At 44.2% G+C, this 22,704-nt stretch overlaps 1 protein-coding gene across 1 annotated transcript in view; it reads left to right on the top strand.

Moving 5' to 3' along the window:
- The window catches only part of LOC144507607 (anoctamin-1-like), a 145,891-nt gene extending 123,735 nt beyond the window's left edge, over positions 1 to 22,156 (top strand). Inside the window, exons 26-27 of the mRNA XM_078234761.1 lie at positions 419 to 524; positions 21,396 to 22,156. Coding sequence (XP_078090887.1) covers positions 419 to 524; positions 21,396 to 21,668 — 379 coding nt within the window. The 3' untranslated portion in view covers positions 21,669 to 22,156. The remainder of the gene's footprint in view (positions 1 to 418; positions 525 to 21,395) is intronic.
- Positions 22,157 to 22,704: the final 548 nt, after the last annotated feature.

The following is a 22,704-nucleotide window of genomic DNA, read 5'->3' on the forward strand; positions in this document are numbered from 1 at the left end:
AAGCCGGGAATCGAACCCAGGTCCCTGGAGCTGTGAAGCAGCAGTGCTAACCACTGTGCTAGCGTGCCGCCCCATGACTTGAAAACAATTCCAGGTTCAGAGAAACACAGCTTGAACGGTTGGGAGTAAGAGTACACGTGGTGTCCTACATGATCGTGCAAAACACCGTTTGTGACTTTCTCTCTGCAACTCGATTGTTTACAGCTGTGGAGTCTGATTCCATCAGACAGCCACACATTTGGGGTCACTTTAAGAAGGATTTTTCTGAAAGCTGATATGATTTGGATAGTTTTCTTTTTTTGCGACTGAGAAAACTCAATTGAACTCTCTGCCATTTCTTTACCTCCTGTGCCTCCCCACCCCCCCCCCCCCCCCACGCTTCCCCTCTCCACCTCCACTCCCCATCAAATAACCATAGGTACAAGGATTACAGGGATCCACCATGGTCTGATCATGCCTACGATTACTCCAAGCAGTATTGGGCTATTCTGGCTGCACGCCTGACGTTTGTTATCGTCTTCCAGGTAAATACTGAGCATTGGGAGTTAATGGCACAATTTGGGGTAAGTGTGGCATAATCTGTGAAGAATTCAGTGGAGTTGACATGGAAATATACTTTGACAGGAGCCAGGTTCTTAATAAATTGGACCTTTGATTAAACGTGCTTCTTAATTGGAGGTTAAAACACAATCTGTTGAGTGATGGAAGGTTCAGAAATTGTAAAGTCGAAACGGAGTGTAGTTAAAGAGCAGATTGTTTTGGAAACAGAGGCAGAATGGATTAGTGCAAACATCAGTTAGCACTATTAACACTTAGCCCACTGTGTGAGATTCTAACAGCACAATATTCCACTGTTGACAAAATGCAATAATCCGAAGGAGAAAAACTCTGTATCTCTCTATTGTGCCCCGGACCCAATGAAGATACAGCTTCATCTTTTTATTAACCCTCCAATAGGGATTGAAGGACACTGAAAGGGGGTAAAGTTATGTCTGAAAGCCTTAGGTCTCTGCTGGAGACTGAGCATCACTATGAAGATATTTAGTAATTGTGTGCTGTAAAAGATGTGGAAATTCACTTAGAACACTGAGTTTTTAAATATCTCTGTGGTTCATTGAGCGACCTCTCTACCTCTGGTGCTGCGACCTGCTACCTCCCTTTCACCTTCCAAATGGGTCAGTCCTGAAAGATTCGGATTGCTTTAGCAAGAATTGAGGTAAATGAGATGAAGATAAAGCATCTAAGACAAAAAATGGATGAGATGGTATAAGTGCGGCAAGCCTCATGTCAGGGTGGTGTTACAATTTCGGTTAGCCTTGTGTCAGAAACGGAACATTGGGATCGGCGACGGGAATGGAAAATCTCACGAGAGGCACAAGTCGTGTTTCCTGCTGATGTAAAGGCATGATGTGATAATCTCTGCACCACGCTCCCCCCCCCCCCCCCCAGTAATGTAACTGGAATTCTGAAGTTTAACGTTGGGAAGCCCATTACAGTAAATTAGCATCTAATTATCAGACCTCTACATCTAATACCACCCCCCCCCTCCATTTACATAATTTATTCACTTCAGTGTGAGGGCACACCAACGTGAATTATCACAGGTCTCCCACAGCGTGCACCAGGCGAGCACAGGTGGGAGAGGGTCATGCCTAGGCACTGCCACCCCCCCCCCCCCCTTCCTACTTTCCTATGAAAGCCTGCTTCTTTCTTGAGTGTCACTGCTCTGTTCTTGGAGCTTGGACATCCGAGGCTGCCACAAGTATTCATCTTTAGCACCCTTAGCCTCAAGGTGGCTGTCCTAAGCCATTGTTGAGGCTGTAATGCTATAGTTTTGCTGCAGTCAGTCTGCTGGCCCTTCCTGTTGTCAATGCGGTAGAACCTTTCAGACCCATATGCTACTAATTGGTTTCCCTTGTTTGATTCTGGTGCTCATGATGTGGAGATGCCGGCGTTTGACTGGGGTGAACACGGTAAGAAGTCTCACAACACCAGGTTAAAGTCCAACAGGTTTATTTGGTAGCAAATACTATAAGCTTTCGGAGCGCTGCTCCTTCGTCAGATGGAGTGGAAATGTGCTCTCAAACAGTGCAAACAGACAAAATCAAGTTGCAGAATACTGATTAGAATGCAAATCCCTACAGCCAGCCAGGTCTTAAAGGTACAGACAATGTGGGTGGAGGGAACATTACACATTTCTTTAACCTGTGTTTAATGTTCCGTCCACCCACATTGTCCTACCTTTAAGACCTGGCTGGCTGTAGGATTCGCATTCTAATCAGCATTCTGCAACTTGATTTTGTCTGTTTGCACTGTTTGAGAGCACATTTCCACTCCACCTGACGAAGGAGCAGCGCTCCGAAAGCTTATGGTATTTGCTACCAAATAAACCTGTTGGACTTTAACCTGGTGTTGTGAGACTTCTTACCGTATTCTGGTGCACCCAGCCTTACTGTGTCAATTCCTGGTCTGACTGCCAACGGTCAGTCTGGAAGATGCCCCTGAATGGACAATCTCCAGAACATAACCTGGTCTAGTTTACTTCACCAGTAACCCAGGATTTTGAAATGGGTGTGGCCCAGTGGTTCATTTATCAAGGGGTGTATAAAAACCCCAGTGATTTGTGATGAGGAAGAGATATGCTGTATATTGAAAATTGGCACACATTGTTGGACAACTAGCCTTGCTCGAACATGTGACGAATGAAAAACAGAGTTTGTGCTCGACGTCCCTTAAAATTTCTGCGTTGCAGCTGTCCAAACGTATTAAACACACCACAGAAAATTAAGGCTGGTATTTAACAAAGTAAGGACGCATTGAACAAGGAGATTTGCCTTTCTATAAGGATAGTTGGGCTGGGATTTTCTGGCCCCCTCGACCCACTGCAGGAGAGTTGGTGGCCCGGTGAAACGTTGAATGACTTTTGGTGGGACTGGACGATCCAGGGCAGGGACAGAAAATTCTGCCTTTAATCTCACCAGCATGGTAAAGAAATTGATTAAATTGGTGGTGTCTCAATCCTGCCTCTAATAATATAATCCTTAGCGATTCTTAATATTCAAATTTATTTTTTACAATCTATTTCACTCAATAATTTGCGTGTGAAGTAATTTGTGCATTTACATGTGCACTGACTCTACTCTCCCGCCCAATGTGAAAATGGTGGGTGCCAGCTTCTGGGGCAGTAATAGGAGCTCCGGCACCATTTTAGCTCATTAGAGACCCTCTCTGTCCCCGCAAAAATTCTGGCCTTAAATGGTGGATAATAGCATCCCCCAAGATTCCAGATGCCCCTTGACCTCGCCATGTCATTATCAGTCCAAAACATTTTTCGATCTGAAGGGAAAGAGTAAAATCAAATGAGTGGTGCACCCAGCCAGATACCTGTAGGCTTCAGTGAAATTTGTGATGATTCGGTTCATCACTGAGAGAGAAAACAGAATTTATTAACTGTGCTTCCTGTCATCATGCAAGGTACATTAGGGCAGAGGAAATTCCGACAGATACTGCTTCCACCCTTAGCCAAGTAAATGACTCACCAAGCACCACTGCTGTTCAGTGTATATACCCAACTGGTACAACTGATTAATAACGCGATTGCATGCCTGGCAGCTAAAGATTGTCTCGATCTTTGGCATTCTTCAAAGAAACTTGTTTCAGCTTCAAAGGAAGCCAAGTTATATCCCAGGAGGTTTAGCCTTTTGTTTCCTTGCTAGTTGCCATGTTAAGGCAGTGGGAGGAGCCCATAAAACCGAAGTACGTGCTTTATAAGTGTACAGGATTTCAGATGTTGAAATAGGCTGAGCTCTTGGGCCTGTATTGTTTTCAAGACAATTTCAAATATTGTGTAAGTCAAGCACCGTTTTATTATCAGCAGCATTTTCTCCCCAATGTAATCAGGTTTCTTGTAAATAAATTTGACCAATTTTGACCTAAATGTGACAACCCAGAAAAATGATGTTTTCCATCTTTCAGGGTGTAGAGTCATAGAATCCCTATAGCGCAGAAAGAGCGCCATCGAGCCAGCACCAACAACAATCCCCACCCAGGTCCTATCCTCGTTGCCCTTGTATTTACCCTGTTAATCCCCCTGACACTAAGGGCAATTTAGCACGACCAATCCACTAACCTGCACATCTTTGGAGTGGTGACGTGAAGTTGCCAGCGTTGGACTGGGGTAGGCACAGTAAGTAGTCTCACAACACCAGGTTAAAGTGCAACAGGTTTATTTGGTAGCATGAGCTTTCGGAGCGCCACTCCATCAGGTGAGTGCAGGATTTGTTTCACAAACAGGGCATATATAGACACAAACTCAATTACAAGATAATGGTTGGAATGCAAGTCTTCACAGGTAATCAAGTCTTTACAAGTACAGACAATGTGAGTGGAGGGTTAAGTACAGCTTAAAGAGGTGTGTATTGTCTCCAGCCAAGACAGTTAGTGAGATTTTGCAAGCCCAGGCAAGCCGTGGGGGTTACAGATAGTGTGACATGAACCCAAGATCCCGCTTGAGGCCGTCCTCGTGTGGGAAACTTGACTATCAGTTTCTGCTCAGCGATTCTGCGTTGCCGTGTGTTGTGAAGGCCGCCTTGGAGAACGCTTACCCGAAGATCAGAGGCTGAATGCCCGTGACTGCTGAAGTGTTCCCCGACAAGAAGGGAACACTCCTGCCCGGTGATTATTGAGCGGTGTCCATTCATCCGTTGTCGTAGCGTCTGCATGGTCTCCCCAATGTACCATGCATCCGGACATCTTTTCCTGCAGTGTTCTTTGGAATGGGGGAGGAAACTGGAGCACCCAGAGGAAACCCACACAGACATGAGAAGAACGTGCAAACTTCACACAGTGACCCAAGACCGGAATTGAACCCAGGTCTCTGGAGCCGTGAAACAGCAGTGCTAACCACTGTGCCACTGCAGGGTCTCAAAAAACCTCAGTAGTGAAACCCGTTTGAAATGTGTACAACAGACCTCGAGTTCCTCAGCTTTCTCCCTCTGGTGAAAAGTTCTCCTGTCTCAGGATTGTTTTAACTATTTTGTAACGTACAATTCTTCAAGTGGTTTTGTAAAATCGTGGCATTGGAAATCATAGGAACAGAAAGTGTCTGTTAGGCCCGGCAAGCTCTTCAGTACAAGCAATGATGAAGACTTTAACACCACAGTTAACAACAGTCAAACGAAAAATCGGAAAGCTTGAAATCCGGCCAAGAGTTGACATGAGGGAAAAATAACATGAATATTTTCCATTTGCTTTCTCTTTAAGGAATTTTAAGAAATGTTACTCTAATATCAGCGAGTTGTGATGAGGTGCCAGTGATACTAGTTAGCAGCAATGAGCTTTCCTTGCTTGGTTTTGTTGTTTGCAGTTCAGTGCTGTTCCATCCTCTCGTTGATCATTAAGTCATGTTCAATTTTCGGCATTGTTCCTAAATGACTTATTTCAGGAGCAATGTCACGGGCAGTTACTTAAAGGGCACATTAATGAGAACGCTTCCACTAGATTTAAAAACGCTAATTGTGGACTGACACTGTTGTGCCTGTGCATGCCGCAAGGTCTGTTTTAACACTTATACGGTGGACAAAGAATTGCAAGTAGACGTCTTGTTAGTACACTTATTAATCAATCAATACTACATTACCTTACAAAATACTAAAGTTCAAGCCCAAGACTAGACCTTGACTTAACTTTTACGTGACCGGCAAGTACCCAAGTCTGGTCCTTCGGTCTGATCTGATACTCTGGCTCTGGTCTTCCTTCCTTCTTTGGTGTGATGGCTCCCCTCATACTGGTCATTGCTGGCGATGGTCACCATTGTTGTGGTTCGTTTGTTGGGAGAGAGAGAGAGAGAGATTCTTCTGTTGTGCAGCATCTTTTATCCCTCATTGGTTTTGTGTCCTCTTGAACGGTCTCTTGATTCTTGTCAATCAATCCATCAGGGCTTGATCACCCTGATCGATAGAGGCCATTCAGGTGCTGCCACACCGATTTCTGGGTGGGTACCTAACGGCCATGCTTGTGGGTGCTGGAGGCACGTAGATCATATACCTCCCTCAGAAATAAGAGGTTAAGGCACCCCTGTGTCTGGTAAACAAGTATGTTTGACCAGAAAGTGTCCATTGTCTTTGGGATGGCCTATTTCCTGTGTATTTGGTCGTCTGAGCTGCAGCCTGTTTATCTTTGTCTTTTAAGCTGTAGCCTGTCTGTTTTAATGCTCTTGCAAACCGCCATCTTAGATGGCCGGTTTGGCCACAACACCTCCACAAATTAGATATCCCTTCTTCTCGAAACCTATGAACAGGAGAAGGCTATTTAACCCCTCAATGTTCTGCCATTCAATAAGGTCATGGCTGATCTATGGTCTAACTCCATATTCAGCATTGCCTCACATACCTCAATAGCTCCTGGTAACCATCAGTCTCCAAACTAAATTGACCTAAAAGCAGTTTCCAATTGTGAAAGAGAAGTCTGATGTTCATGCAGGTCGTGTCTGTTGAAGTATTTCCTTTCACAACCTTAACTCCAAATGGCTTGAATCTAACTTTTAGGCTATGCCTCCTAGCCCTAGACTACACAACCAGTGGAAAGAGGGTAGAATCATAGAATCCCTACAGTGCAGAAGGCAGCCCATCGAGCCTGCACTGACAACAATCCCACCCAGGCCCTATCCCCGTAACCCCACATATTTACCCTGCTAATCCCCCTGACACTAAGGGGCAATTTAGCATGGCCGGTCAACCTAACCCGCACATCTTTGGACTGTGGGACAAAACCGGAAAACTCGTAGGAAACCCACGCAGACACAGGGAGAACGTGCAAACGCCACACAGTCACCCAAGGCTGGAATCGAACCCAGATGCCTGGTGAAGTGAGGCAGCAGTGCTAACCACTATGACACTGTGCTGCCCTTCTCCTCTTCTTGTTTAACTCCTGGAGACCAGGTATCATACTGGTAAATCTATACTGTACTTCCTCCAAGATCACTGTCCTTCTTAAGACGTGGTGCCCAGACCTGTTCACAGTAGTCTGATCAGGCTTTGTACAGCTAAAGCATGACTTCTACCCTCTTGTATTATAGGCTGCTATATATCGGCTGGAATTTTACCGTCCTGCCCACCACAGGAATCGGAGTGGGTGAGGGGTGGACCATGGAAAGGTCCGTTTTATGGTTTCAGATGTCTGTTGTTTGTAGCATATATAAATGATTTGGAGGAAAATATGGGTGGTCTGATTATTAAATTTGTGGATGACACGAAGATTGGCAGAGTTGCTGATAGTGCTGAGGATTGTCAGAGAAATGATAGGAAAAAGATAGATTGGAGACTTGGACATAGAAATGGTAGATGGAGTTTAATGTGGACAAATGCGAGGCGATGCATTTTGGAGGATCAAATTTAGGAATGAAATATGCAGTAAATGGCAGAATCCTTAGGAACATTAACATACAGAGGGATCTGGGCGTGCAGGTCCACAGTTCCCTAAAAGGGGCAACACAGGTGGCCAAAGTTATAAAGAAGATATATGACATGCTTGCCTTCATCAGCCCGGGCATTGAGTACAAGAGTTGGGAAATCATGTTGCAGCGATATAAAACATTGATTCGGCCACATTTGGAGTATTGCGTGCAGTTCTGGACACCACACTACCAGAAGGATGTGGAAGCATTGGAGAGACTGCAAAGAAGGTTCACCAGGATGTTCTCTGGTCTCAAGGGTGTTGGCTATGAGGAGAGGTTGAATAAACTAGAATTGTTTTCACTGGAAAGACGGAGGCTGAGGGGAGACCTAATAAAGGTCCACAAAATTATGAGAGGTTTAGACAGGGTGAATAGTCAGAGCCATTTTCCAAGGGTGGAAATGTCACTTGCAAGGGGGCACATCTTCAACGTGAGAGGGAGAAAGTTTAAGGGAGATGTGCAGGGGAAGCTTTTCACGCGGAGGAAATTTTTCATGCAGATAGTGGTGGGTGCCTGGAATGCACTGCCAGAGGGGGTGGTGGAAGCAGGCACCTTAGCAACATTTAAGGGGCATCTGGATGGGTTACATGAATAGGGATGAGATAGCAGGATATGGACCGAGTAAGAGTAGGTTTTTGTTTAGTTTATTTAGACCATCGTGTTCGGCACGGATTTGTTCCTGCGCTGTGCTTTTCTTATTCTTTGGGATGAGCAAGGCCGTAAAATCCCACCATTAAAGTCAAGCATCCCACCCGTCTTCCTGATTTTTTGCATCTGTCCATGCATTATACACATATGACCCCAAGTTTCTTTGGATCGCCACCATTTCTAGCTGTCCCCGTTATAGAACACATTCTTTTCTATCTTCTCTAGTTCCATGGTAGATAACCTCACATTTGCCAAAATTGAAGTACATTTGACACAATGTTATCCCTTCCATTAATCTATCAGTATCTCTTGTAATTTTACGCTTCCATCTAAACTGTCTGTAATGCCACCGATGTTTGTGTCATCAGAAAACATGGATATGTGGCTTTCTATCCTATCATCTAATTCATCATTCAATGCAGTGAATAATTGAAGCTAGTGATACAGTGGTTAGCATCGCTGCCTCAGCTCCAGGAACCTGGGTTCAATGTAAGCCTTGGGGGGGGAACAATATTGGCAGGGGATATATTCCCTGTCTACTTTTCCATTGGCACAGCTGAAAAACCTCATCATCTGGCCCCTGGTTTATCTTCCTTACTTTCCAGCTCAAACATCCTCAAGTTTCATTAGAATCCAACGCTTTGTTACCTTCGAATGTCCTCAAGATATTTACTGTGGAAAAACTTTTTGTTTCAAAGGTAAAATCAAAACACAATCTGTTCAGTGCTTTGGATCAATGGTAAAGATGTGGCAGAGCATTGTCAGTCTAAAAGCAGCGATCTGGGAGGAGATGATTTTGATAATGGGCTGACAACGTTGAAGTGATGTTTACCTTCACATTTTGCACTGTAAGATGCCAGTGTGGATTTTTTTTTGGAGGATTGTCCTCCTGTTGTCAAATCTGCCTGATCTGCACTAAGAGTTTACTGCCTTTGTGGTGAAGGTTAGAATTACCCTGAGGACTATATTCACTGGAGCAAAGAATGTTAAGGCACTATTTAACAGAGGTGTTCCAACGTTTTGCGACTTTAAGAGGTCAAATCATAAAAGATAATTTTCACTAGTCAGCGAATCACTAACAGAGAGGCAAAGGCTGAGGATTAGTACAAGCCGAAAGATGGGGATTGGATTATATTAGTGTCAAGGATTATTATTCTTATTGCTACAACTGGCGAGTGACCAGTCACTCAGCTCCAAGCCCATTCTACCAGCAGAGAGCTTGACCTCAAGGGAAGCACAGGTCATGGAGGGAACTGAAAGATTTCAATGCTCGGTTCTTTGATCTGAACATCCTTTGTGTGTAGCTTTCCAATGAATATACCAGGTTGTGGAATTAGTGCTTCGAAAGATCAAGAGGAAAAATATCAAATGTTGTGGGGAAAGGACAGGGAATTGAAGTGAGTGTATCAATAGAGAAGTCACAATAGTACAGGCACAATGGAGAAAGTGGCTCCCTTCCCTGTGCTAAGATTTCTGTAATGCTGCAATTCTGTGGGCCAGTAGGATAATAGAAAATCAAAACCAACCACAGATAACTTGACTGAAAGAGAAAATCTGCAGTCCCATCCTCCAGTCAAGTCAGCCTGCCTGTTCCCAATATCTCACAATTCTTTCTACTTCCCATTATTTCTGATTACTGCTGCCTCACAGCGCCAGGGACCCGGGTTCAATTCCAGCCTTGGGTGACTGCCTGTGTAGAGTTGGCACATTCTCACCATGTCTGCGTGGGTTTCCTCCCACAGTCCAAAGATATGTGGGTTAGGTGGATTGGCCATGCTAAATTGCCACTTGTTAGCAAGGTAAATACAAAGAACAAAGAAAATTACAGCACAGGAGCAGGTCCTTCGGCCCTCCAAGCCTGCACTGACATTGCTGCCCGACTGAACTAAAACCCCCTACCCTTCCAGGGACCATATCCCTTTATTCCCATCCTATTCATGTATTTGTCAAGATGCCCCTTAAAAGTCAGTATCATATCTGCTTCCACTACCTCCCCTGGCAGCAAGTTCCAGGCACCCACCACCCTCTGTGTAAAAAAAAAAAATTGCCTTGTACATCTAATACGTGGGGTTACGGGAATAGGGCCTGGGTGATATTGTTGTCGGTGCAGGCTCGATGGGCCAAATGGCCTCCTTCTGCACTGTAAGGATTCTATGACTCCCGATAAGCTACCTGGTGCTATAATTGATTATACACACCGTACAGACAATAATCTAATACCAGTTGAAGATTGATGGAGTGCTTGTATAAGGTGACTATTCATTTCTGGGAGAACCAATATGATTAGCATTTTGCAAGATATCCCCACACCCCCCCCCCCCCCCCCCCCGCCAATGCGCTATGTGAGAGGGTCAGATAGCTGAAAGTTACGTAAAGCAGTATTCTTTGAATGATGTGGCTCAGAGCAATGCTAATGCAGTGTATAAAGTGGGAAAAGTTACTTCATTTGTCTTCCAATGTAAGGTACTAAAGTTTGTATTTTCTTAGCCAGCCACAGACATTTGCACATTGTCACGCAAGCTGCACTGTTCACATATTCCCTTGACCTCATAATCAATCATTTACACCTGTCCAGGCAACTAGAGGCACAATACTGATTCATAACTCTTTATCACACAGGGTGGAGATGTTAGATGGTTTGAGAAAACTGCTCAGGCAGACGACGCTCTTCCCAGCATCTAGATTCTGTTCAGAATTCTGCTATTCAAAATATAATAAACCTGGTTTTAATTCCTCAAAATGCTTCTATTCCAGTTGATTTAAACTGCTGTTGCCTTTATTTTTGGGAATGCAACATTCTGTGTTTCCCTGGCAGATTAGTGATGGAGTGGGAGTCTTAGACATTCATGTTCCTGATCTGGACTTCCGAAACACTTGAAGCCTGCAGCAGGCTAAGTTGCGACTACATAGTGCAGGACCAGGAACATATGTGAACCTCAGCCAAGGGGAGGGAAACAGGAAAACAAGGCAAATAAGCAGGGCAAGGAATAAGTTATCCCAGCAAAGAGAAGTAAAAGTTAGTGGTCAGAAAATTGAAAAATATAAAATAAAAACAAGTGGGTGTGTTTTGTTATATTCTTTGGGATAAATCCTGGGCAGGTGAGGTTGACCAAGTAACTCTGGCCATTGGAATTTAGAAAGTGAGCTGCCACAAATACATTTTTTATGCTATTGTGTTCAAACTTGGGAATATGTATATACACAGTCCAACCCTCCTTTGTGAGCAGTCATTACGTTTACCAGTGAAAGAGCAGTTTTAAGAGCAGGTCATTCAGATGGGTTCAATAAAAATAAGCAAATACAGTGACAACAAATGCCTGATCACAGCAGACAGAAGTGATGCAGAAGGTAGAACTACATTCATGGGATGAAAAGCAAAGGCTTGTGACCATAGTCTGGGCACCTTTGAGCTAGCTTTGGGGCAGCACAGTGGTTAGCACTGCTGCCTCACAGCGCCAGGGACCTGGGTTCGATTCCCGGCTTGGGCCATTGTCTGTGTGGGGTTTGCACATTCTCCCCGTGTCTGCGTGGGTTTCCTCCGGGTGCTCCAGTTTCTTCCCACAGTCCAAAGATGTGCGAGTTAGGTTGATTGGCCAAGCTAAATTGGTGTCAAGGGGATTAGCGGGCTAAGTATGTGGGGTTATGGGGATAGGGCATGGGTGGGTTGTGGTTGGTGCAGACTCGATGGGCCGAATGGCCTCCTTCTGCACTGTAGGATTCTATGATTCTAAAAGAAAAATTAAAGAAGGGTGGTGGGGGAGGGAGATCAAACATCAGCATCTGGATGTGCACTGTACCTTAATCCTGCAAATGCAAAGCGGGCAGGACACTACCAAAGCTATCTTTGTGAAAAGTACCATCAATGGCAAATGGAAATAGAAGCTGTTACAAATGTGGGACATTTCTAGATGGTTATGTTTTAAAATACTCCTTTAACTTCATGTGAGATTGAATGTTCTGGATAGGGGAAATCATGTTCATACTAAAATTTAGCTTGGAGACAGTATCATGTGATCTGGTTCTCATGGAGAAAGAAATCCAAACCAAAATCGATTGAAAATCAAGTGACAGTTTTCACACCTTAATAGAGAAAATGGACGGCTGCTTTTTAGACATGGAGGCAGAAATGATGTGAAGAGCAGGTAAAAAAAGATGTATTAGCAATTGAGCAGAATACCGGGGAGAGCTGGTTCTTTGTTTGGGAGAAGGAAAGTGAGAAGACAGAACAGACAGGATTTTGTAGATTTAGGGAATAAGTAGTCACTAAGGTAGGATTATTAGTAGAAATTGGCTCTGGAATATTCAGGCTGAATGGAAATATTTTTGAAAGACATTGGAAGTTTTGATCAGGCAAGGCAAGAAGAAGTTAGCCTGCTGGAAAGCTGGATGTAACTTGCAACTTGATCTTGTAATGCTACATAACTGCTCAAAATGAAGTGTCTCGGAACTGTAGAATATATCCCTAATGCTTTAGTTAGTTAATGAAAAATACCTTTTTATTAGTTCATGTATTAGCTGTCTGTTAAGTAATGTTTGATTTATGTTGATTTTAATTTGTTTGTTGCAGTAAAAGTATTAAAATGGGAAATCTCGGTTTATTTCAATCCCTTGGTTTATTTCAGTTGGGAAATACAGCTTTTTTAAAAAAAATCAGTCTCCAAGGAGTTCATAACAAAGTTTAGTGGAAACTTGAGTTGTGAGTTACCCTAGTCAGTTCTTGTGTACCCATTTTCAGGTGAATGGGAGTTTTTCAGCAGATCAAGGTTATACAAGATGGGTTTCTATAACAGTAGTATATAAAATGGTTTTCTGGAATAGTATGTTGAAGAATCAACAAGGAACAGGTTATTTTTGATCAGATATTGTGCAATGAAAAAGGGCCAATTGCCAATCTTGTTGTAAAGGGGCCTCTAAGGGAAGAGTGACCATAATAAGTATTTTATGTTCGGTTTGAAAGTGATGTATTTCAATCTAAAACCAGGATCTTAAATCTAAACAAAGGAAGCTATGAAGGCATGAGGGACAAATTGGCTGTGATAGACTGAGAAACTTCATTAAAAAGTATGACGGTAGATGGGTAATCGTTAACTTTTAAAGAATTAATACGTGGTGTACAACAAATTTTCATTCTTTTGAGACATAAAAACCCAACAGTTAAGATGATCTAACCATAGCTAACAAGACAAGTTAAAGATTGTATTAGATCAAAAGACGAGGCTCATAATGTCGCCAAAAAAAGCAGTAAACCTGAGTATCAGGAGCTTTTTAGAATTCAGCAAAGGAGGACCAAAAAAAATGATAAAAGACTAGCAAGAAATGTAAACCAGACTGTGAAAGCTTCTATAGTTCTGTAAAAAAGAAAAGATTAGCAAGGACAAATATAGGCCCACTACAGACAGAGACAGGGGAACGTAAAATAGGGACATGGCCATGAAACTAAACAAATGCTTTGTCCAGGATTTTCCGCTCTCCTTCTCATCAGGCTGGTTTGTTGGTGAGAGGGGAAAATATCGTGAGAAGGCACTACATGTGTTTCCAGGCAATGTAACTGCAGGATGCAATGGGTACCTCCCCCATGTGTGGTGGGTCACGCTCCCCGCTGTCCAACATCGGGAATGTCTTTATAATGCATTAGCATATCGCTATCGGGTCCATATGCTGGAATTATACTCTCCGGTCAAATTAAACTTTCATGGAGGCGTGGCGTCTGAATGGCGCAATGCACTGACTGATTTTGAGAGACGTGTACCTGGTGATCAGAACTCTGAGGGGAACTCTGAGGCGAGTGCGGTAAAATTGGCACAGTGCCTGCAAGAGCAACTCCGCATCTTGAAGGGGGTGGCTCACAGGCAGGGCTGCACAGCGGCTGATTTGTGGTGCCAGGGCATGGGCCTGAAGGGAGGGAAGGGATACCTGGAACATGGGCTTCAGTGCAGTTGGGAGTGTGGTGTGAAACAGCATAGACAGAAGGTGCCACACGATCTCGGGTGAGTGGATGGCAGATGACGGTAGTACCTATGGAGGTGGGATGAGTACACGGGTAAGGCAAAGGGAGTGTTGATGTTCAAGAGATCTGGGTGTCCTTGTTCGCAAGTCATTGAAAGTTACTATGCAGGTGCAGCAGGCAATTAGGAAGGTATATTGGCCTTGCCACGATTGTATGGAAGTCTTGCTGTCATTATATGGAACCCTGATGAGACCTGACCTGGAGTATTGGGAACAGTTTTAATCTCTTTTAACCAAGGAAGAACATGCTTTTCATAGAGGCAACAAAGGTCCACCAGACTGATTCCTGGGATGGCAGGATTGTCCAATGAGGAGAAATTGAGGAAATAAGGCCAGTATCCTCTCAAGGTTAGAGGGAATCTCACTTGAATCATATAAATTCTTACTGGGCTCGACAGGGTAGATGCAGGAAGGATGTTTCCCCTGGCAATGTGTCTAGAATCGGGGGATACAGTCTCTGAATAAGGAGCAGGCCTTTTGGGACTGAGATGAGGAGGAGGAATTTCTTCGCTCACGGGGTGGTGAATCTTTGGAATTCTCTACCCCAGAGGGCTCAGTCACTGAGCATATTCAAGACCGAGATTGATAGATTTCTAAATATTAAAGATAATAGTGTGGAATCAGTCATGATCTAGTTCATTGGTGGAACAATTTTGAGGGGCCGAATGGCCTATTCCTGCTCCAATATCTTATGGCCAGGAAGTTCAGTATGATTGTGTCGGACCATGTTACAAGGCAGCATGTGGATTAATATTTATATGTTGCCATTGGTGATATCATTTGAAAACACATCTGTTTTCATTGATATATTGATGACACCCATCGCCATCTCAATATCATCTCTCGAGACCTCACTTGTCTCTAAGTTGTCAGAGTGTTTGCATGACATCAAATGCTGGGTGAGTAGAAATTTCCTCCAATTAATTTTCAGGAAGAAACTTGGTTACCCAGTTACTGATTCCACCTGTCTCCCTGGCAACTACCTGAGGCAGAACTGGACTGTTGGTAATCTTAGCGTCATATTTGATCCTGAACTGAGCATCACTAAGAGCATCTGTTTCCATCTTTGTGACATCACCCAATCCACCGTGGTTCAACCTCTCAGCTGCTGAAACCCTCAGTCGGCCTTTGTTACCCCTCAACTTGAGTATTCCAATATATTCCTGGTTAGGCCCCCGCAATCTATCCTCCGTAAACTTAAGGTCATCCAAAATTCCTAACATGCACCAAGTCCCACTGGTCATCACCACTGTGCCCGTCGGCCTACACTGGCCCTCATATTGGCAAAGCATGAAGTTTAAAATCTCATCCTTGCTTTCAAATCCCTCTGCGGCCTTGCCCCTCCCTATCTGTGTAATCTCCTACAGCCCCACAACCCTGCAGGTGCAGCAGGTAATTAAGAAGACAAATGGAATTTTGTCCTTCATTGCTAGAGGAATGGAGTTTAAAAACAGGGAGGTTATGTTGCAGCTGTATAAGCTGTTGGTGTGGCCTGGAGTACTGTGTACAGTTTTGATCTCCTTACTTGAGAAATGACGTACTGGCACTGACGGGGGCGCAGAGGAGATTCACTAGGTTGATTCCAGAGTTGAGAGAGTTGGCTTATGAGAAGAGACTGAGTAGACTGTGCCTATACTCATTGGAATTCAGAAGAATGAGGGGAGATCTTATAGAAACATATAAAATTATGAAGGGAATAGATAAGATAGAAGCAGGAAGATTGTTTCCACTGGCGGGTGAAACTAGAACTAGGGCACATGGCCTCAAAATAAGGGGGAGCAGATTTAGGACTGAGTTGAGGAAGAACTTCTTCACCCAAAGGGTTGTGAATCTGTGGAATTCCCTGCCCAGTGAAGCAGTTGAGGCAACCTCTTTGAATGTTTTTTAAGGCAAGGATGAATACATTTTTGAACCGTTTAAGGGCTATGGTGAGTGGGCGGGTAAGGGGAGCTGGGTCCACAAAAAGATCAGCCATGATCTTATTGAATGGCGGAGCAGGCTCGAGGGGCCAAATAGCCTACTTCTGCTCCTAGTTCTTATGTAACCCTCTAAGATGTCTGCATGCATTTAATTCTGGCACTTGAGCATGCCTGATTTTAATTGCATTACCATTGGTGGCCATGCCTTCAGTTGTCTATAGGTCCCAAGCTGCACAAACCTCTCGACTTCTCTTTTCTCCTTTAATTCACCCCTTAAAATCTATGGGGGCAGTTTCCTGGCCATTCGCACCGTTGGGATTCTCTGGTCCCGCCAGCAGCACACCTCCTCTCATGGGTTTCCCAGTGGCGTGGTGTGACAACAATGGGAAATCCCATTGACAGGATCAGAGACCCGCGAACAGTACACACCAGCTCCCACCACTGCGATACACGCGGCTGGGAGGCAGGAGAATTCCCCACCACAATGTTGACCACTTTTTGGAATATCTGTCATAATATCTTCGTACGTTGCTTGGTATCAGGTTTTGCCTCATAACGCTCCCGTAAAACAGCTTGGGATATTTTATAATATTGAAGGCACCATGCTGCAGTTAATACTTTCCATATTCAGACAGGAATCAGTCTGACTAGGAAAGTATTCAACATAAGTCAGGAGAATGTCTTACAAAATAGGACTACAGTAACTCCTGGATCAGTGAGAAATTCATCTCTAAATTTAAGCTAAGGTGGCTGAACATGCTGCAATTGTGGTACATGGTGATGGATACAAATGCTTAAAGTGGGCACTTACCAAATATTATTTTTTACGGAGGCAGGACTGTAGCTCCAAAAGCTTGTGATTCCAAATAAACCTGTTGGACTTTAACCTGGTGTTGTGAGACAACTTAAAGATGTACAGGTTAGGTTGTTAGCCATGCTGAATTGCCCCATAGTGTCAGGGGGATTTGCAGACTAAATACATGGGGTCATGGGGATAGGACCTCAGTGGGATTGTTTTCGGTGTAGGCTTGATGGACTGAAAAGCCTTCTTCGTCACTGTAGGGATTCTACGATTACCAATTCGATAGATCTAGAACAAAGAAAAGTGCAGCATAGGAACAGGTTCTTTGGCCCTCCAAGCCTGTGTTGATCATGATGTCCTAACTAAACTTTAAAAAAAACCTTCTACTCTTACTCAGTCTGTATCCCTCTATTCCTTCCCTATTCATGTACCCATCCAGATGCCTCTTAAATGTTGCTAATGTGCCTGCTTCCACCATCTCCTCTGGCAGCGCATTCCAGGTACCCACCACTCTCTGCATGAAAAACTTCCCCCGCACATTTCCTTTAAACTTTCGTCTTTAACCTTTGCCCCCTTGTAATTGACACTTTCACCCTTGGAAACAGCCACTGACTATCCACCCTGTCTTTGCCCCTCATAATTTTGTAGACCTCTGTCGGGTCTCCCCTCAGCCTCTGTCTTTCCAGTGAAAACAATTCTAGTTTATTTAATCTCTCCTCATAGTCAACATCCTTGAGACCAGCCAATATCCTGATGAACCTTTTTTTGCTTCCATGTCCTTCTGGTAGTGTGGTGACCAGAACTGCACGCAATACTCCAAATGTGGCCTAACCAAGGTTTTATATAACTGCAACGTGATCTCCCAACTCTTGTACTTAATGACCAGGCTGATGAAGGCAAGTATGCCATAGGCCTTCTGAATCACCTTGGCCACCTGTGTTGCCACTTTAAGGAATTGTGGACCTGCACGTCCCTGTGTTCCTAAGAGTTCTGCCATTTACAGTATAATTCACACCTAAATTCAATCCTCCAAAATGCATCACCTTGCATTTATCCAGATCAAACTTCATCTGCCATTTCTGTGTCCAAGTCTCCAATTTAACTATATCCTATTGTATCCTCTGACACTCCCCAGCACTATCAGCAACTTCACCAATCTTCGTGTCATCCGTAAACTTACAAATCAGACCATCCATATTTTCTTCCAGATCATTTATATATACTACAGACAACAGAAGTCCCAGCACTGATCTCTGCGGAACGCCACTAGCTACAGATCTCCATTTCGAAAAGCACCCTTCCACCGCTACTCTCTGTCTTCTATAACCAAGCCATTTCTGTATCCATCTAGCCAGCCCGCCCTGAATCCCAAGTGACTTTAGATTTTGTACCAGTCAGCCATGTGGGACCTTGTTAAACACCCTACTAAAGTCCATATAAACTACATCCACAGCGCGCCCCTCATTGATTATCTTTGTCACCTTTTCAAAAAACTCAATCAAGTTGTTGAGACATGACCACCCCCACACACAACCATGCTGCTTGTCATTAACTAGTCCATTTTTCGCCATATATGTATATATTCTGTCCCTCCAAAACCTTCCCCACCACTGATGGGGAAGGCTCACCAGCCTATAATTTCCTGGATTATCCCTGCTTCCTTCCTTAAGCAAGGGAATAACACTGGCTATTCTCCAGTCCTCTGGAACCTCGCCCGTGGTCAAAGAGGATGTGAAGATATCTTAAGGCCCCAGCTATTTCTCCCCTTGCCTCCCGCAGTAACTTGGATAGATCCCATCCGGCCCTGGGGACTTGTCTACCTTAATGCAATTTAGGATACTCAACTTCCTCTTTCAACATATTGACATTCTCTCGAGCATTCACCCACCTATCTCTGACCTGAACATCCATCATGTCCTTCTCCTAGGTGAATACCAATGCAAAGTACTCATTAAGGAACTCACCCACTTCCTCCACTTATAACTTCCCTACTTTGTCCTTTGTGGGCCTAGTCTTTCTTTTGCTACCCTCTTGCTCCTAATTTATGCATAAAAAGCCTTGGGATTTTCCTTGACCCTGTTTGCTAAAGACATTTCAAGGCCCCTTTTAGCCCTCCTAATTCCACATTTAAGTTCCTTCCTACTTTCATTATACTCCTCAAGGGCTTCGTCAGTTTTTAGATGCCTACACCTATCGTATGCTTCCTTATTCCTTTTGACTAAGCTTACAATTTCCCTTGTCATCCATGGTTCCCGAATCCTGCCATTTCTATCCTTCATTCTTGTGGGGACCTGCCTGTTCTGCACTTCAATCAACCGGCCTTTAATAGCCTCCCACATGCCAGATATGGATCTGCCCTTAAAGAGCCGTTCCCAATCTACATTCCCCCGTTCATGTCTAATTTGGATGTAATTGGCTCTCGTCCAATTAAGCACCCTCACCCAAGGTCCACTCTTGTCCTTATCCATGATTACCAAAATCGTACGGAATTATGGTCAATAAGACCAAAATGCTCCCCCACTGAAACATCGATCACCTGGCCTGGCTCATTCCCGAGTACCAAGTCTAGTATGGCCCCCTCCCTGCTTGGATTGTCAACATAAGAACATAAGAAATAGGAGCAGGAGTAGGCCATCTAGCCCCTCAAGCCTGCTCCGCCATTCAATAAGATCATGGCTGATCTGATAGTGGGTTCAGTTCCACTTACCCGCCCACTCCCCATTACCCTTAATTCCCTTAATGGTTAAAAATCTATCTATCTGTGACTTAAACACATTTAACAAGGTAGCTCTACTGCTTCATTGAGCAGAGAATTCCAAAGATTCACTACCCTCTGGGAGAAGAAGTTCTTCCTCAACTCTGTTCTAAATTGACTCCCCCGTATTTTGAGGCTATGCCCCCTAGTTCTTGTTTCCATTGTAAGTGGAAATAACCTCGCTGCTTCTACCCTGTCCAGCCCCCCTTCATTATCTTATATGTCTCTATAAGATCTCCCCTCAACCTTCTAAACTCCAATGAGTACAGGCCCAGTCTACTCAATCTCTCATCATAAGCTAACCCCCTCATCTCTGTATCAAAAAGCCCGCCTGGACACATCTCTCAAATTGCTCTCCATCTGAGCCCCTGGCTGTAAGGGTTTCCCAGTCAATGTGGGGGAAGTTAAAGTCACCCATCAAAACTATCCTGCTTTTTTCACACCTTTTCAGTATCTGACCAGTTAACTGCTCCTCTGTCTCCCAATGACTCCGAGCATTGCGATTTCACCCTTCTTATTCCTGAGTTCCACCCATAATGCCTCACTACAATATCCCTCCAATGTGTCCTCCCTCAACACAGCTGTGATTTGCTCCCTAATCAGCAATGCAATCCCCATCCCTTTTGTTTCCCCTTCTGTCTCGTCTAAAACAACGCTATCCCGGAATGTTAAACTGCCAGTCCTGTTCCTCCTTTAACTATGTTTCCATAATTGCAGTAACATCATAATTCCATACAGTAAACCAGGCTCTCGGTTCATCTGTCTTACCTGTTATACTTCTTGCATTGAAGCAAACGCATTCCAGACCTCCAATTCCATCGAGCCCCATGGCCTCCCTCTGCCTGCTCGAACTCAGTGCTATGTTTATCTCAGTCTCACTTTTTTTCTCAGTCTCACGTTTTTTCCCCAGTCTCTACACTTACTGGCTTGCTGTCCTGGTTCCCACACCCTGCCGCACTAGTTTAAACCCTCCCGAACAGCACTAGCAAACGTCCCGCCCAGAATATTGGTGGCCCTCCAGTTCAGGTGCAACCCATCCTCCTTCTACAAGTCCCACCTTCCCCAGAAGATATCCCAGTGATCCATATATCTAAAGCCCTCCTTCATACATCAGCTCTTTAGCCACGTGTTCAACTGTACTATCTCCCTGTTCCAAGCCTCACTAGCACATGGCATGGGGTGTAATCCTAAAATTACTACCCTAGAGGTCCTGCTTTTTAGCTCTGGACCGAACTCCCTGAATTGTCTTCGAAGGACCTCTTCCTGTCTATGCCATTAGTCATGATGTGGAGATGCTGGCGTTGGACTCGGGTAAGCACAGTAAGAAGTCTCACAACACCAGGTTAAAGTCCAACAGGTTTATTTGGTAGCAAATACCATAAGCTTTCAGAGCGCTGCCCCTTCGTCAGTATTCTGTAACTTGATTTCTGTGTCTGTGCACTGTTGGAGAACAGGTATCAACTCCATATGACGAAGGGGCAGCGCTCCGAAAGCTTATGGTATTTGCTACCAAATAAACCTGTTGGACTTTAACCTGGTGTTGTGAGACTTCTTACTGTGCTTTTGCCATTAGTGCCAATGTGGACAATGACCTCTGTCTGTCTTCTTTCAAAGAGTTGGCACTGGAATGGTGGGTTGGATGGCTTACTTCTGTATTTGATTTCTTTCCATGGTACTTCAAGAGATGATATTCTGCCCTTTGTAATCAACGGTATTACACAATTGAAGACTAGTTATTTCACCCTTCCCTCTCCTTTGCTCTCACACAAATGAATCATGTCATCATTCTATGTTCCATTCATTGTATTTCAGAATCTGGTGATGGTCTTAAGTGAGGTCCTTGCATGGCTGATAACTGATGTACCCAAGGACATCAGTGTACGAATGAAAAAAGAGAAAACTCTGATGGTGGATGTGTTCCTGAAGGGGGAACAAGAGAAGATCGATAACTTGCAAGAGCAGGACAGGCAGAAGCAACAAGCCAAAGAAGAGGCACGGAAGGCCCGGCCGCCCAGCTTTAATCAGGCAGCCAGAGGTGAACGGAGCAGCTTCACGTCATTTAGCTCCCAGCACACTGACGTCTGAGTTGATGCAGCTCCAGAGGACTAACCACATGTGCCCTTCTTACCAGCAGGAACAAAACCAAAGCTGACGGCTTGAAGTCAAGCGACAGCTAAGAATGGTTCTTCCCCAGAAAGCAACGAAACTACGAGCTTTGCTGCGTAGAAGTAGGACTTCAAAACCACAGAACAAAAAAAAAGAGATTGCAGTGAAATGCAGATTAACTTGCACTTCTGTAAAGAGTGGGGTCACATTCTGGGTTAAAGCCTGTTTGAAGAGTAAGTTGACGGTCTCGATGTTATCAAGGGGTCATCCAATGACTGCGACTGAGATATCAGGAAGGGACCTAATGGAAGCTTGGTATAATCGAAAATGTTAGGTTTAGTTGAGCTCAGCCATGTGATATATGTAACTGTTTGCTACATCTGTAATATACTGTTGTTTGTTAAAATAATATGAAAAACTGCTGTGTGTTTATAAAGAGGAGATTTTAATTTTCAATGTGCAGTTTATGATATTTTGTGCTTAGCTACAGTAACTGTAATCAGAAGACTGGGTGTATGTATCATTTACTTGCTAGAGAAGTCGTGCTGGATAAAATAAACACATTTTATTTCAAATTATATCTTTTTTTGGAGCTTTATTTTGTAAAGGTCAAGATTAGAAGGTGTAATGTTCAAAATCACTTGAACAAAATCATCCCCACCTGGGAAATTCCGATCGCCATATTGCCTGGCGTTTCGGATTCCCAAAATGGGAATCTGTTGGGCGAAGGTGTACAGTGGGAGTGCAAAGTAAAGTTTATTTATTAGTCACAAGTAAGGTCTACATTAACACTGCAATGAAGTTACTGTGAAATTCCCCTAGTCGCCACATTCCGGCGCCTGTTCGGGTCAATGTACCAAACCAGCACATCTTTCAGAATGTGGGAGAAAACCAGAGCACCCGGAGGAACGCAGACAACGTGCAAACTCCACACAGACAGTGACCCCAAGCCGGGAATCAGGCCCCTGGCACTGTGAGGCAGCAGTGCTAACCACTGTGCTACCCTGTGTGCCAC

The sequence above is a fragment of the Mustelus asterias genome, chromosome 19, assembly GCF_964213995.1.
Source record: "Mustelus asterias chromosome 19, sMusAst1.hap1.1, whole genome shotgun sequence".
NCBI classification, from domain to species: domain Eukaryota; kingdom Metazoa; phylum Chordata; class Chondrichthyes; order Carcharhiniformes; family Triakidae; genus Mustelus; species Mustelus asterias.